The sequence below is a fragment of the Babylonia areolata genome, chromosome 10 (genome assembly GCF_041734735.1).
Source record: "Babylonia areolata isolate BAREFJ2019XMU chromosome 10, ASM4173473v1, whole genome shotgun sequence".
Classification (NCBI taxonomy): domain Eukaryota; kingdom Metazoa; phylum Mollusca; class Gastropoda; order Neogastropoda; family Buccinidae; genus Babylonia; species Babylonia areolata.
The window spans coordinates 34265831-34278714 of NC_134885.1; the positions used below are offsets into that span (position 1 = coordinate 34265831).

The window sequence follows — 12884 nt, forward strand, 5'->3', positions numbered from 1 at the left end:
CCTCCAAAATAAATTGAAAGTGAAATGGTGAGCCCATAGTGACATGAGGCAATGGACAACTTATTTTCCACTCCCCTTGCGGCAAATAAAATTATTGGTGGCAGTATGTGTGTGAGCTCTGTGCATATGCAAGTGCATGTGTGTATCTGTGTGTGTGTGTGTGTGTGCGTGTGCGTGTGTGTGTGGCCTATTCATGACATGAATAAGTTATCCATAACCATGTCCACATTCTCTCTCTCTCTCTCTCTCTCTCTCTCTCTCTAACGGTATTAAAATCCATATATTTTTAAAGCAGATAAGGCGTAGCAAAGATATGGATCAGTCCCCACACTTTGAAATTGAAACATGAAAAAAAAAGTCTTCAGTGCTTTATCTAGGTGTTGAGGAAAGACAGCAAACAGTGAAGCAAGTTGTCAGGTCCAATCCAAAGATCAAATAGAAGTATTTCCACATAGGCTACATAATGCCCTACTGCCTGTGTTACGTGCAACACGTATACAACTCCCACCACCCTTTCCTCACAGCCATCTCTCTGAAGTGGTTCAGGTCCCGTTGGAGTGTGGCTTGCTGTTTGTGTTTAACGGATCGGGATTTTTACCCACCCACCCCACACTCTTTCTACTAAACCCTTGAGCAGAGGTATGGGTGCTAATCTTCTGGTTGAGATGAAAAACTGAAGTCCCGTGTGCAGCATGCATTCGGTGCACGTAAAAATAGAAATAAATAAAGTAAAATGAATTTTTAAAAAGACATTGTCCCTGGCAAAATTATGCAGAATAATTCACTTTGATAGTAAAACAAATACACTTGTAGACAAAAAATAAAAAAGAGAGAGAAAATATTAACAGCTTGGCATTGTGGCAACGCGCTCTCGCTGTGGAATTTCACGTTAAGAAATCTGTTTTGATAAAAAGTAACACAACAATATGCCGGATATCTCAAGTCTTGTCGAGCCCTTTCAAGAGCGTGCACCCCCTCACTATCCCCATTCCACCCCCAACGAAATCTTTGGGAGAATGTGTCCATGCTATTTTTTAAAGAGGGAAGGAGGGGGAGAGAATAAATGGCATGTGCAAGACAGTGCGGAAAAAAACAACATACTGTTGGGAAGATAAGATGAAACTAGGACACATGTTTTGTGGCAAAGTCATAAAGAGCGCGAGCCACGCAAAGACAACACAAACAGAGAGTGAGATGGGGGGTGGGGGAGGAAGGAGGGGCTGCCAGGGTAGTGCAGTTTTTCGTTTGAAGTATTGAACTCCACATGGTCGGATAGGGAGGGAGGGAGGTGGTGTTGGTGAGAGAGGAGGAGCCGTGCCCTTATCTATGGATTTGCGCAGTTACAGAAAGAGAGGGTCATGGGGATACTAGGGATAGGGGAGGGTAGAATGAACTGAGGAATCCTCTATTGTCAGTGCTATAAACACATCTACTGCTGACATGACTACCCCCTGTCTCTCTCTCTCTCTCTCTCTCTCTCTCTCTCTCTCTCTCTCTCTCTCTCTCTTTCTCACTCATTTTTCCTCACCATTATCATTATTCTTGCCCAGAGAGCAAGATGTAAGAATATACGTTGTGCTTACTCCTTCACCCTCTTAAAATAAAATTTCGTTCAATTGTTCTCTCTCTTCCTCTCTCTCTCTCTCTCTCTCTCTCTCTCTCTCTCTCTCTCTCTCTCTCTCTCTCCCTCTGGGCTGGATATAAAAAAAGCATGTTGCTTGCTTATCTATTTCCCTCGATAATAAAGGTTTTGTCCTCTCTCTCTCTCTCTCAAACACACACGCACCCACACTGAGTCACACACAAACACATGGACACAGAAGCACAGACACACACACGGACACACAGACACAGACACACAGTCACACACACACACACACACACACACACACACACACACACGAGAGGGACATGGAGAGAAGAAGACAAGGAAAAAATGGGGACAGAGTGAGGTGGTAAAGTTAGGGGGATGGGAGAAAGAAGGGAGGGGGTAGAAACAGAAGGCTGACGACAAGATAGGACAGATGGAAGAGGAGGAAGGCGGGGCAGGGGAGTGAAGACGGTGGGATGGGGGTGACAAAACTCCCGGGCAGGTTTTGCGAGCTTACGAAGTAGTCAGGTGGGGGTTGGTTGACCAATGAAACGTCTCTGAGTTTGTTGCTGTTCGTTGCTGGGACAAACAGGACCTCGCCCTGCTGACGTCAATATACTCAAAGAGACCGCTGTATAAAAAGGCTTGCAGCCGCAAAGCCGGGTACCCGTCCACCTGACAGAGAGGAAGAGCACAGACCATCTGGAAGACCAGCCCAGTTGTCAGAAAGGAAACATCCATCCAAGTGAAGCAAGCAACATGAAGTTGATCACAGCATTCGTTCTCCTGTGCATGACAGGTAAGTTCCATATGATGTTTACCCGCCACGTTATTCATCCCTTTGTCAATATCACCTGATGGGCGCATCGGTTATTTCCATTATTTTGGCTTTGTTTTGAAAAATAAAAGTCTTGTTTTTTTGTGCTTTTTCTTTTGCCTTTCCACCCTCACCGTAAGAGTTAGATGTTAGTTAATAGATCATGAAAGTTGGTTTAACAGGGTGGGGGGGGGGGGAGCATGAAATACAAGTACCTAAATGGCACAATTAGGTTGGTGGATTTTTTTCTTCTTCTTCTTTTTTTTAACAAAGGGAGGCTTCAAGTTTGACGAGATCTTGTTTGGAAGAGGTGGGGATAGAAACTTGTGCTTCTGCCTTCCGTCAAAGAGGCTGATGGAGGTTGAGTAATGTAACACAATTGACATGACGAAGTAGGGTTGTCTGTGAGACTGTAAACTGGCATGTGTACGCTATGTATATGTGTGCGTATCTATCTGTGTGTCTGTGTGTGCACACTTGTGTCAGTATGCATAACTCCGTTGAACGTGGATGATTTCCTTTTCTAAAACAGAATTATTCAGCCCTCAATAGATATACCTGCTCACTCAACACTCATGGCTGGTGAGCCGTCCGAATCTTTAAATTGTTGAGCTGTCCGAATTTCTTAAGCCTAACTTTCCTTCAGCTACACATACCTGGACTAAGCCAATCAGGTCGTCTGTCCCTTGTAAGCCCACGATTTCTCTCACTTTGAGAGAAGCCTTGGAATTACGAGAAATCGTGGTTTTCCCCCTCCCACGTTTCCTCTCAATTGCGAGAGAGTGTGGGAAGTCCCCCTTATATTTGTCAAAAATATTTCCTACATCATCGGAGTTGGTTTCTTGCCTTTTCCCAACGCAAATCTAAGAGATAAAATGAAACATGAAAAAAAAAAAAAAAAACACGAGAAATGGAGGGCATCGACAACGACGATCATGATAATGACAGTGGCTTTAGCGAAGACATCAACAATAGACGGTGAAGGTGATGGCATGTATATGAATATGTCAGTGAGTGTGTGTGTGTGAGAGAGAGATAGAGAGTGAGTGTGTGTGTGTGTGTGTGTGTGTGTGTGTGTGTGTGTGTTTCCTTTTGTCTGTTTACTTGGCTGGTCGATTTGTTCTTCTTTCACTCTGTTTTTAAAACAATATTTTGATGTTCTAAATGTCTTCTACGAAACTGAAAATCTATTTTCAGTGCAATTGTGCATGCCAAAGGGTGCTGACAAACAGATGAAAAAAAATGAGCGAGCAGGAAATGAACATCCTAAATAAATGTGACAGAAAAGATTGCAACACATAAAACATCAAAACTATTTGATCAAGTTTTCACGCTTCCTACATGATGGTAAAGCACTGTGAAAAACCTTTTTTTTTTCCTATCACATTTATGTAGAAAGTTGAATCATTTTGATGTTATTCCCAACATCCCTCAGAAAACATACGTTTCTAGTATTATTATATCATGTTATATTATATCATATCATATTTTATTTTCTTTCTGTTTGATTCATACACATTGCCTTGATTTCGTTGTTTGCTACTGATTCCGAAGTTGAATTTGAGGTTGATGCATTCCGATCATGTTATGTCAGATTGTTATATGACATATATGAAAATTTTATGATATGATATTACATTATATCACATTTCTGTTCGGGTTATACACACTGTCTAAATTTCGTTGTTTGCTGTTGATTCCGATGTTGAATTTGAGGTCGATTGATTACAGTGGTCCATCATGTGAAATACAATAAATAGATGTGTTTCAGTGTCATTACTGTTGATGTCTTCGTTAACGCCACTGTCATCATCATGATCGTCGTTGTCGTCGCCCCCCTCCCCCTTTTTTTTTTTTTTTTCTATTCCTCTCTCTCATTTTTCTCTAAGATTTGCATTTGGAAAAGACAAGGAACCAACTATCATGCAAAGGGAAATAGTTTTGATAAAAATAAGAGGGACTACCCACAATTTCTCACACATTTCTCGCAGTCCCACAGTTTCTCTCAAAGTGAGAGAAATCAAGGGGTTGCGAGAAATCGTGGGCCTGCAATCCCATTACCCCATTTTGTATTGCAGGAACCGTTCACATGGTGGCCTTGGATGGAGCCTGCGACACCCAGAAACTTTGTGATGCTAATTTAGTATGTGACGGCGGCAAATGCAGTGAGTATTGTTTTGTTTGATATGTCTGTGTGTCAGTGTTCATCAACCCCAGCCCCCTACTTTTGTCCCCCACCACACCCTCCACATGCATGGTATGAGAAGTTATTGGATGTCCTCACTGGTTGTAACTGTAACCGCTGTGCACATTAACGTTTCACATTATTCAATGCATTCTTTTCTGTTTGAAATATAACTATTTAAAAGATTGTACTTGTTATAATCTGATTTCTTCGGTTTCTTCATTGCCAGTTAAAAAAAATATGTTCTGTTTTCTGTTTTTCGACTACTCTGTAGGATACATCGGTTGGTAAGTAGGTGGATAGCTGAAAGGATAGTTAGATAATAGAAGCCGTTTGTCATGAAATATTTATTCACAAAACAGATATCTTGACACTGGTGTCTACATATGGTATGTTTTACTTTATGAATGTTATAATCCATGTGTTTGGTGGCCCAGTGGTAACGCGTCCGCCTATGAAGCGAGAGAATCGCGGGATCAAATCCCAAACACGCCAGTATTTTCTCTCCTTTCACAAAACTTTGAGTGGTGGTCTGGACACTAGTCATTCGGATGAGATGATAAAGTGAGATGCAGAGTGTAGCATGCACTCAGCACACGTAAAAGACACCACGACAATAAAAGAGTTGTCACTGGCAAAATCCTGTAGAAAAATCAGCTTTTGTGATAAAACATGTACTTGTAAACAGAAAAGGAGTGGCGCTCCACTGTAGCGACGTGCTCTCGCTGGTGATAGCAGCCCGAATTTCACACACAGAATGTGTTGTGACAATACAATATAATTAAATACAATCATTCAAGATTTCAAGATAACGTGCTGATGGAGTAAAGGGGGGATGGGGGGGGGGGGCTGAGTTTGAGAGAGAAGGGAGGGCACTATCAAGAAAATCTGTGTTAGCAATGGTATTAATCAATATAGCTGTATGATTTTTTTTTAAATTCTGTTTCAGCAGATATATGTGGAGTCCAAATCCTAACCTGATTTTCTCTTCCTGACAGAGACAATTGTTGGTCAGGCATGTCCATCAGTAGACAAATGCCTCTCGAACGCAAAGTGTGAAACGACGTGTAAATGCAACGACGGTTTTACGGCCAGCTCAGACAATACGAAATGCCGTAAGCGCTTGGGAATGTTCTTATGCGTCGACAATTACCAGTATTGAAATGAACAAAAGATTTCTCAGTGTTGTATAATAATGGGGTGTGGTGTGAAGGGAGAGTGGACGGAATGTGTGTGTGTGTGTGTGTGTGTGTGTGACAGTGACCCAAGAGCAAGTGCCGTAAGTACTTTCAGTTTGAAATGTCAAAATATCCTTCAGTCTGAAGAAAATCGATATTGCCAAACAGTCGGTTGTCAATGATGATTGTAGTTCTGCATGTCACCTGCCTTATTTCTCTGTCTGTCTGTCTGTCTGTCTGCCGCCCTCCCCCACCGCCCCCAGCCCCTGATCCCCCCTGAACGATCCTCCCTGAACGATCCTCCCTGAACAATCTGGCTCAGCAGTAACTTACTGCATTGGAAACACTCCGTCTCTGTCTGTCAGTCTGTCTGTCTTTTTGTCTGTATGTATGTCTGTCTCCCCGTCTCATGGACATGCTAAAAAAATTGAACACAAGATACCAAACATCATTAAGAATTATTCATCCCCCCATACCCACACACCCACAATACACACAAGCACATGCTCACGCACACACACGTCATTCCACTTGGTAGAGCAGATGAAGTTGTGTGTGTGTGTGTGTGTGTGTGTGTGTGTGTGTGTGTGTGTAGTTGTGTTGTGTCTGTGTGCGTGCGTGTATGCGTGTGTGTGTGTGTGTGTGTGTTTGTAGTTGTGTGTCTGTGTGTTTGTGTTTGTGCGTGCGCGCGCGCGTGTGTGTGTGTGTGTGTGTTTGTAGTTGTGTTGTGTGTGTGTGTTTGTGTTTGTGCGTGCGCGTGCGCGCGTGTGTGTATGTGTGTATGTTTTGTGCCTCTGCCTCTCTCCCTCTCCATATTTGATGTCTCAATGCAAATTACCTTTGGTTTACTGCCGAAAAACCCTTCTTCCAACTATCGCAGTATGTTTATGTCCCCATGGCTAAATGCATTAAAGTTTCATTTAATTTCTCTCTCTCTCTCTCTCTCTCTCTCTCTCTCTCTCTCTCTCTCTCTCTCTCTTTATTGACATGCTGTAACCATTGTATTTCATGAACAGTGGCCTACGTCGATGGAACTTGCGATACAGAAGCTGACTGCATTGCACACACAACTTGCACTGCTAGAAAGTGTGCGTGCGTGGCCAATTTCGTGCCAAATGCCGACAAGAGCAAGTGCCGTAAGTACTTTCAGTTTGAAATGTCATGATATCCTTCAGTCTGAAGAAAATCGATATTACCAAACAGTCGGTTGTCAATGATGATTGTAGTTCTGCATGTCACCTGCCTTATTTCTCTGTCTGTCTGTCTGTCTGTCTGTCTGCCGCCTTCCCCCCCACCCCACCCCAGCCCCTGATGCCCCCCGAACGATCCTCCCTGAACAATCTGGCTCAGCAGTAACTACTGCATTGGAAACACTCCGTCTCTGTCTGTCAGTCTGTCTGTCTATTTGTCTGTATGTCTGTCTGTCTCCCCGTCTCATGGACATGCTAAAAAAATTGAACACAAGATACAAAACATCATTAAGAATTATTCATCCCCCCATACCCACACACCCACAATACACACAAGCACATGCTCACGCACACACACGTCATTCCACTTGGTAGAGCAGATGAAGTGTGTGTGTGTGTGTGTGTGTGTGTGTGGGTGTTTGTTTGTAGTTGTGTTGTGTGTCTGTGTGCGTGCGTGTATGTGTGTGTGTGTGTGTGTGTGTGTGTGTGTGTGTTTGTAGTTGTGTTGTGTGTCTGTGTGTTTGTGTTTGTGCGTGCGCGCGTGTCTGTGTGTGTGTGTGTGTGTGTGTGTGTGTGTGTGTTTGTAGTTGTGTTGTGTGTGTGTTTGTGTTTGTGTTTGTGCGTGCGCAAACTCACTCTCTCTCTCTCTCTCTCTCTCTCTCTATCTATCTATCTATCTATCTATCTATCTCTCTTTATTGACTTGATGTAACCATTGTATTTCATGAACAGTGGCCTACGTCGATGGAACTTGCAATACAGAAGCTGACTGCATTGCACACACAACTTGCACTGCTACAAAGTGTGCGTGCGTGGCCAATTTCGTGCCAAATGCCGACAAGAGCAAGTGTCGTAAGTACTTCCAGTTTGAAATGTCATGATATCCTCCCCGTCTGAAGCACACGCACGCACACACACACACAGCACCCCCCATGTGAAATTCATAGTATCCTTCCCATTGATAATCCCACAAAGTGGGCTGTCCATGAATGTTTCAATTCTGTGTCATACATTCCACGCCTCCCTCTCTCTCTCTCTCTCTCTCTCTCTCTCTCTCTCTCTCTCTCTCTTCATAGCGCCTCAGCGTGAAATTACGGTATTCCTTTTCATTTGCTTTAATCAAACTTCGTCGGTTCTTCATTGATTGAAGAAAATAGGCCTCTCTCTCTCTCTCTCTCTCTCTCTCTCTCTCTCTCTCTCTCTCTCTCTTACACTATACAACCCCCCCGTCCCCCTGTTTTACCATGGCATTTTATATGTGTTAAACAACAGAGCTAGCTCCTGGCCAGACGTGCAGTACTGGAACCGAGTGCGGACTCCACTCCGAATGCAATGCTAGCTCCAAGAAGTGCACATGCGCTACAGACTTTTTTTCCAAAGATGGGCAGCGCTGTGGTAAGTTGACCTAGACTTCAGCCACAAGGAATGTATCGAAAGTTTGCTGCGATAACATCACTTGGAGAGGGGAAAAAAATCGAAGTTTCTCTCTCCCGGGCCTTTTTACAAATTGCGACAATGTTAAGGCGCTTTTTTCTTTCCAGTTCATTTATTTTCTCGTTTGATGTGACGTCCGAAAGTTGTGAGCAAATTCTTCCCATGTTCATACAGCTTCTCCTGAAGTTCATTTTTTGCATCTGTGCACACCCCTTTTTGTTTTGTTGGCGATCTTAGATTTGATATCAGTCCACAAGCATATTTTGAAATTCTTCCATGTAATATGTGTGTGTGTGTGTGTGTGTGTGTGTGTGTGTGTGTGTTTAAGAGAGAGAGCGGTTGAAAGGCGAAATGGAACTGGCGGGTAGGCGAAACGGGACAGCATAAACCTCTCCACAGTTCCATGAGAGTGGCGGTGCGGTCAAATAGTAGGCAAATTGGAAACAGGCGAAATGGGCCCGTTTCCTGGAAATTCAGATATTTACGAGTCAGTCAGTGTCGATGTTGCGTCTGTCAAGTCGCTCAACATCAGTTGAGAAACCCTACCCCCATCAACCCCTCTTCTTCAGCCATCACCCACCACCATCTCCCTCTTTGTGTGCGCATTGGGGAGTGGAGTGGGTTGTGTCTTTGTGAGAACATCAGTATTTTAGTGGCTTGAATGGAGAATGAGAAGTGGTAACAATCTCAAGTTTTCTTTTAAACGTGGTTATTAAAATGAGTAAAATTATGTGACATGGCAAAATCACAAACCACACACACACACACACACACACACACACACACACACACACACACACACACACACACACACACACACACACACACACACACACACACACACACAAATGCACATAAAACGCAGACGCACACATGGATACACACACACACACACACGCATGCACGCGCACACACACACACACACACACACACACACATGGCTCTAATGTGACTACATTGTGTTACAGGTAAAAAAGTGGACGCGACTTGTAGTGCAGACAGCGACTGTGTGACGAATGCTGAATGCGAAAAAACAAGCTCGAAATGCAAGTGCAAGAAAAACTTCTCGGAGGATGGGGACAAATTCTGCTGTAAGTATCATGCGTTTGCCAATTCGTGTGTGAGAGAATGTTTGTGTAGGAGATGTATTTGTGTGTATTTTACATGTGTGTAGGGGGGCTGGAGGTGTGTGTGTGTGTCTGTGTGTGTACGTGTGTGTGTGTACGTGCGTGTGTATATGTGTGCGTGTGTGTGTGCGTGTGTGTGTGTGGTCGTGGTTTTGTGTGTGTACGTGTGCTTCGTGTGTGTGTGTGTGTGTGTGTGTGTGTGTGTGTGTGTGTGTGTGAGTGTGTGTGTGTGTGTGTGTGTGTGTGTGGAGGGGGTAGGAGAATGCGTGAGGCAGTGAACATAACTGCAAATAAAATGCGCGGAATCTTTTCTTTCTTTTCTTTTTTTTTTTTCTTTTCTTTTCTTTTCAGATTAAAACCCCAACATACACAGATTCTAGCAACATTTCAGAAGCTACAACACTACTGGCAATATCTGCAGGTGACACAGAAAGGGACTTTACTCAGTGAATCCACCTTTTTTTTTTCTTTTTTTTTTTACACCCCACACACTCCAATCCCTACCAATCGTACAAACAGTTCCTTTACAACATGGAAAATCTGGGCTAGAGATTGCCTCTTTTTTGTCGCTCTCATTGTTTCTGGGTCTCTTGTATTGAAACTTGATCAGATAGATGTGGGTTTTTCATACGTTGGGTTAGTGGGTGGAGTCGTAAATGTACAAGCTTTAATTATATATCTTCAGGCAAAGAATGGATGACTTTTTTCAACTGGACATGTCCGGTAAATTAAATCCCAGTGATCATTTCTGAAATCATCGTTCATTCAAATCACTTCTACCGCCATAACCTTATTTAACTCAGACATGGTGTGGTAAAAACGGTCATGCACGTAAAAGCCCGCTCGTGTACATAGGAGTGAACGTGGGAGTTGCAGCCCATGAATGAAGACGACGACGACGAAGGGACACAATCGGGGCGATATGATGTTCTGAATTCAGTCTGTTTCAAACTCTGTGTGCTTTTCTTTATGTGACGGTTTTGCTGTTGGACATTCGTGTAGTTGGGCAGCCTTGATATGGCCCTGTGCTGACATTAAGCAATAAGAAGAAGAATAAGAATAAATCATGTTTGATTTTTGTTGTTGTTGTTATCATTGCTGTTGTTATTGTCATTCTTTAATTTTTTTGTTGTTTATTTATTTTTCTTTGTTATTGCTGCTGTTTTCCTAGTTGTTATATTGCTCATGCAAGCAGCTATGCACATTGATGAGTGCTGATGAATAAAAAAAAAATCATTTATGTTAAAAGGAAAACTTTTTTTATTCAAGAAATTTAACTCGGATAATAATCTACAAATTCAATACGAATTTTGTAAAGTCTAGACTTGGTATCACTGATTTGAAAAAAAGTATAAACCATATGGGACTTGTCCTTTCTGTACACAAACACAGGATGAACGACATTTTTCTGCTACAGTGCAATGTTTATAGACCTTTAAACGATTTTTTTTCCTTAACACAGGCGTATAAGTAGCTATCATCATGGTACTTTTGTTAGAAAACGATGAGAACGACGTAAACACCACTACGTATATATTGATACACACTTTGATTTAAACAACAGTGCAATGTTGCAAATTTGGTATTATATCATTTGTTTACTCGTTGTGTTTTATTTCTGCAGTCATGGGAGTGCCCATGAATCTCAGGTGTTTACAAGCCAGAGATATTGGATTCTTTGAGAATGTGATCCTTGAGTCCTTGTCCCTGTTTACGTTTCATGTTGTCTCTTCCTTTCTCTTTAGTTTTCTTCCTGGGAACACACGCTGATCCCATTCCCCGAACATCCTGTGTAACAGCCTTCACGTTGAAAACCCCTTTCCCCATACATCCTGTGTTTAATTCCTTCTCGTAAAAAAAATTTAAAAAAATCTTTCCCCAAACATTCTGTGTTTAATTCCTTCGCGATAAAAAAATAACCTCTTTCCCAAAAATATCCTGTGTTTACAGCCTTCACAATAAAACGCCATTTCACAAAACACGGTGTTTACAGCCTACACAATCAAAATAAAACATTCCCCAACACATCCTGTGTTCACAGCTTACACATCCCCCCATACCCACACACCCACAATACGCACATGCTCACGCACACACACGTCATTACACTTGGTAGAGCAGATGAAGTGTGTGTGTGTGTGTGTGTGTGTGTGTGTGTGTGTGTGTGTGTGTGTGTGTGTGTTTGTAGTTGTGTGTGTGTGTTTGTGTTCGTGTTTGTGCGTGCGCGCGCGCGTGTGTGTGTGTGTGTAGTTTTGTGCCTCTGCCTCTCTCCCTCTCCATATTTGATGTCTCAATGCAGATTACCTTTGGCTTACTGCCGAAAAACCCTTCTTCCAACTACCGCAGTATGTATATGTCCCCATGTCTAAATGCATTAAAGTTTCATTTAATTATTCTCTCTCTCTCTCTCTCTCTCTCTCTCTCTCTCTCTCTCTCTCTCTCTGTGTGTGTGTGTGTGTGTGTGTGTGTGTGTGTGTGTGTGTGTGTGTGTGTCTTTCTGTCTGTCTGTCTGTCTGTCTGTCTCTCTCTCTCTCTCTCTCTCTCTCTCTCTCGCTTTATTGACATGCTGTAACCATTGTATTTCATGAACAGTGGCCAACGTCGATGGAACTTGCAATACAGAAGCTGACTGCATTGCACACACAACTTGCACTGCTACAAAGTGTGCGTGCGCGGCCAATTTCGTGCCAAATGCCGACAAGAGCAAGTGTCGTAAGTACTTTCAGTTTGAAATGTCATGATATCCTCCCCGTCTGAAGCACACGCACACACACACACACAGCAACCCCCATGTGAAATACATAGTATCCTTCCCATTGATAATCCCACAAAGTGGGCTGTCCATGAATGTTTCAATCCTGTATCATACATTCCACGCCTCCCCCACGCCCCTCTCTCTCTCTCTCTCTCTCTCTCTCTCTCCCTTTTTTTTTTTTTTTTTTTTTTACTATTCATTTTGTTGTTAATGATGTAGACAAGAAGGTTAGTAGGTAAGTAGGTGTTTTGATGGATGGATGGATGGATGGATGGTTATAGAGAATCGCTCAACATTTGGTGTCAACAGCATGTTTGCTTTGATTTGCGTGTTGATTCACCAGAACATGCTGATGGAGTATTGGGTGAGGGGTGGGGGTTTGGGAGCTGAGTCTGAGAGAGAGATCGTGCACCATTGTGAAATTCAGTGCTGTCTGTGGCGTTAATCAATAAAATGTTCTGTTTCAGCAGATATGTTTGGAAGGCCAAGCACATGTTCACGCATATTCATAAGTCATAGCACATAATCGTGAATAGTACACAATCAAAAATACTACTAACAAATTCTGAAAATATCAAACTAACTCAGTCACAAATAATCATTTTAG

At 42.7% G+C, this 12884-nt stretch overlaps 2 protein-coding genes across 3 annotated transcripts in view; both read left to right on the top strand.

Moving 5' to 3' along the window:
* Positions 1–5325, top strand: part of LOC143286630 (uncharacterized) — a 26508-nt gene extending 21183 nt beyond the window's left edge. Inside the window, exons 6-7 of the mRNA XM_076594266.1 lie at positions 4487–4573; positions 5282–5325. Of these exons, the coding sequence (XP_076450381.1) occupies positions 4487–4573; positions 5282–5325 (131 nt within the window). The remainder of the gene's footprint in view (positions 1–4486; positions 4574–5281) is intronic.
* LOC143286958 (uncharacterized) overlaps positions 1–12884 on the top strand; it is a 101088-nt gene that overhangs the window by 73689 nt on the left and 14515 nt on the right. Inside the window, exons 16-20 of one of the 2 annotated variants that reach the window (XM_076594931.1) lie at positions 6788–6907; positions 7694–7813; positions 8234–8356; positions 9364–9486; positions 12115–12234. In XM_076594931.1, the coding sequence (XP_076451046.1) occupies positions 6788–6907; positions 7694–7813; positions 8234–8356; positions 9364–9486; positions 12115–12234 (606 nt within the window). The remainder of the gene's footprint in view (positions 1–6787; positions 6908–7693; positions 7814–8233; positions 8357–9363; positions 9487–12114; positions 12235–12884) is intronic. The other variant, XM_076594933.1, reaches the window with a different exon arrangement.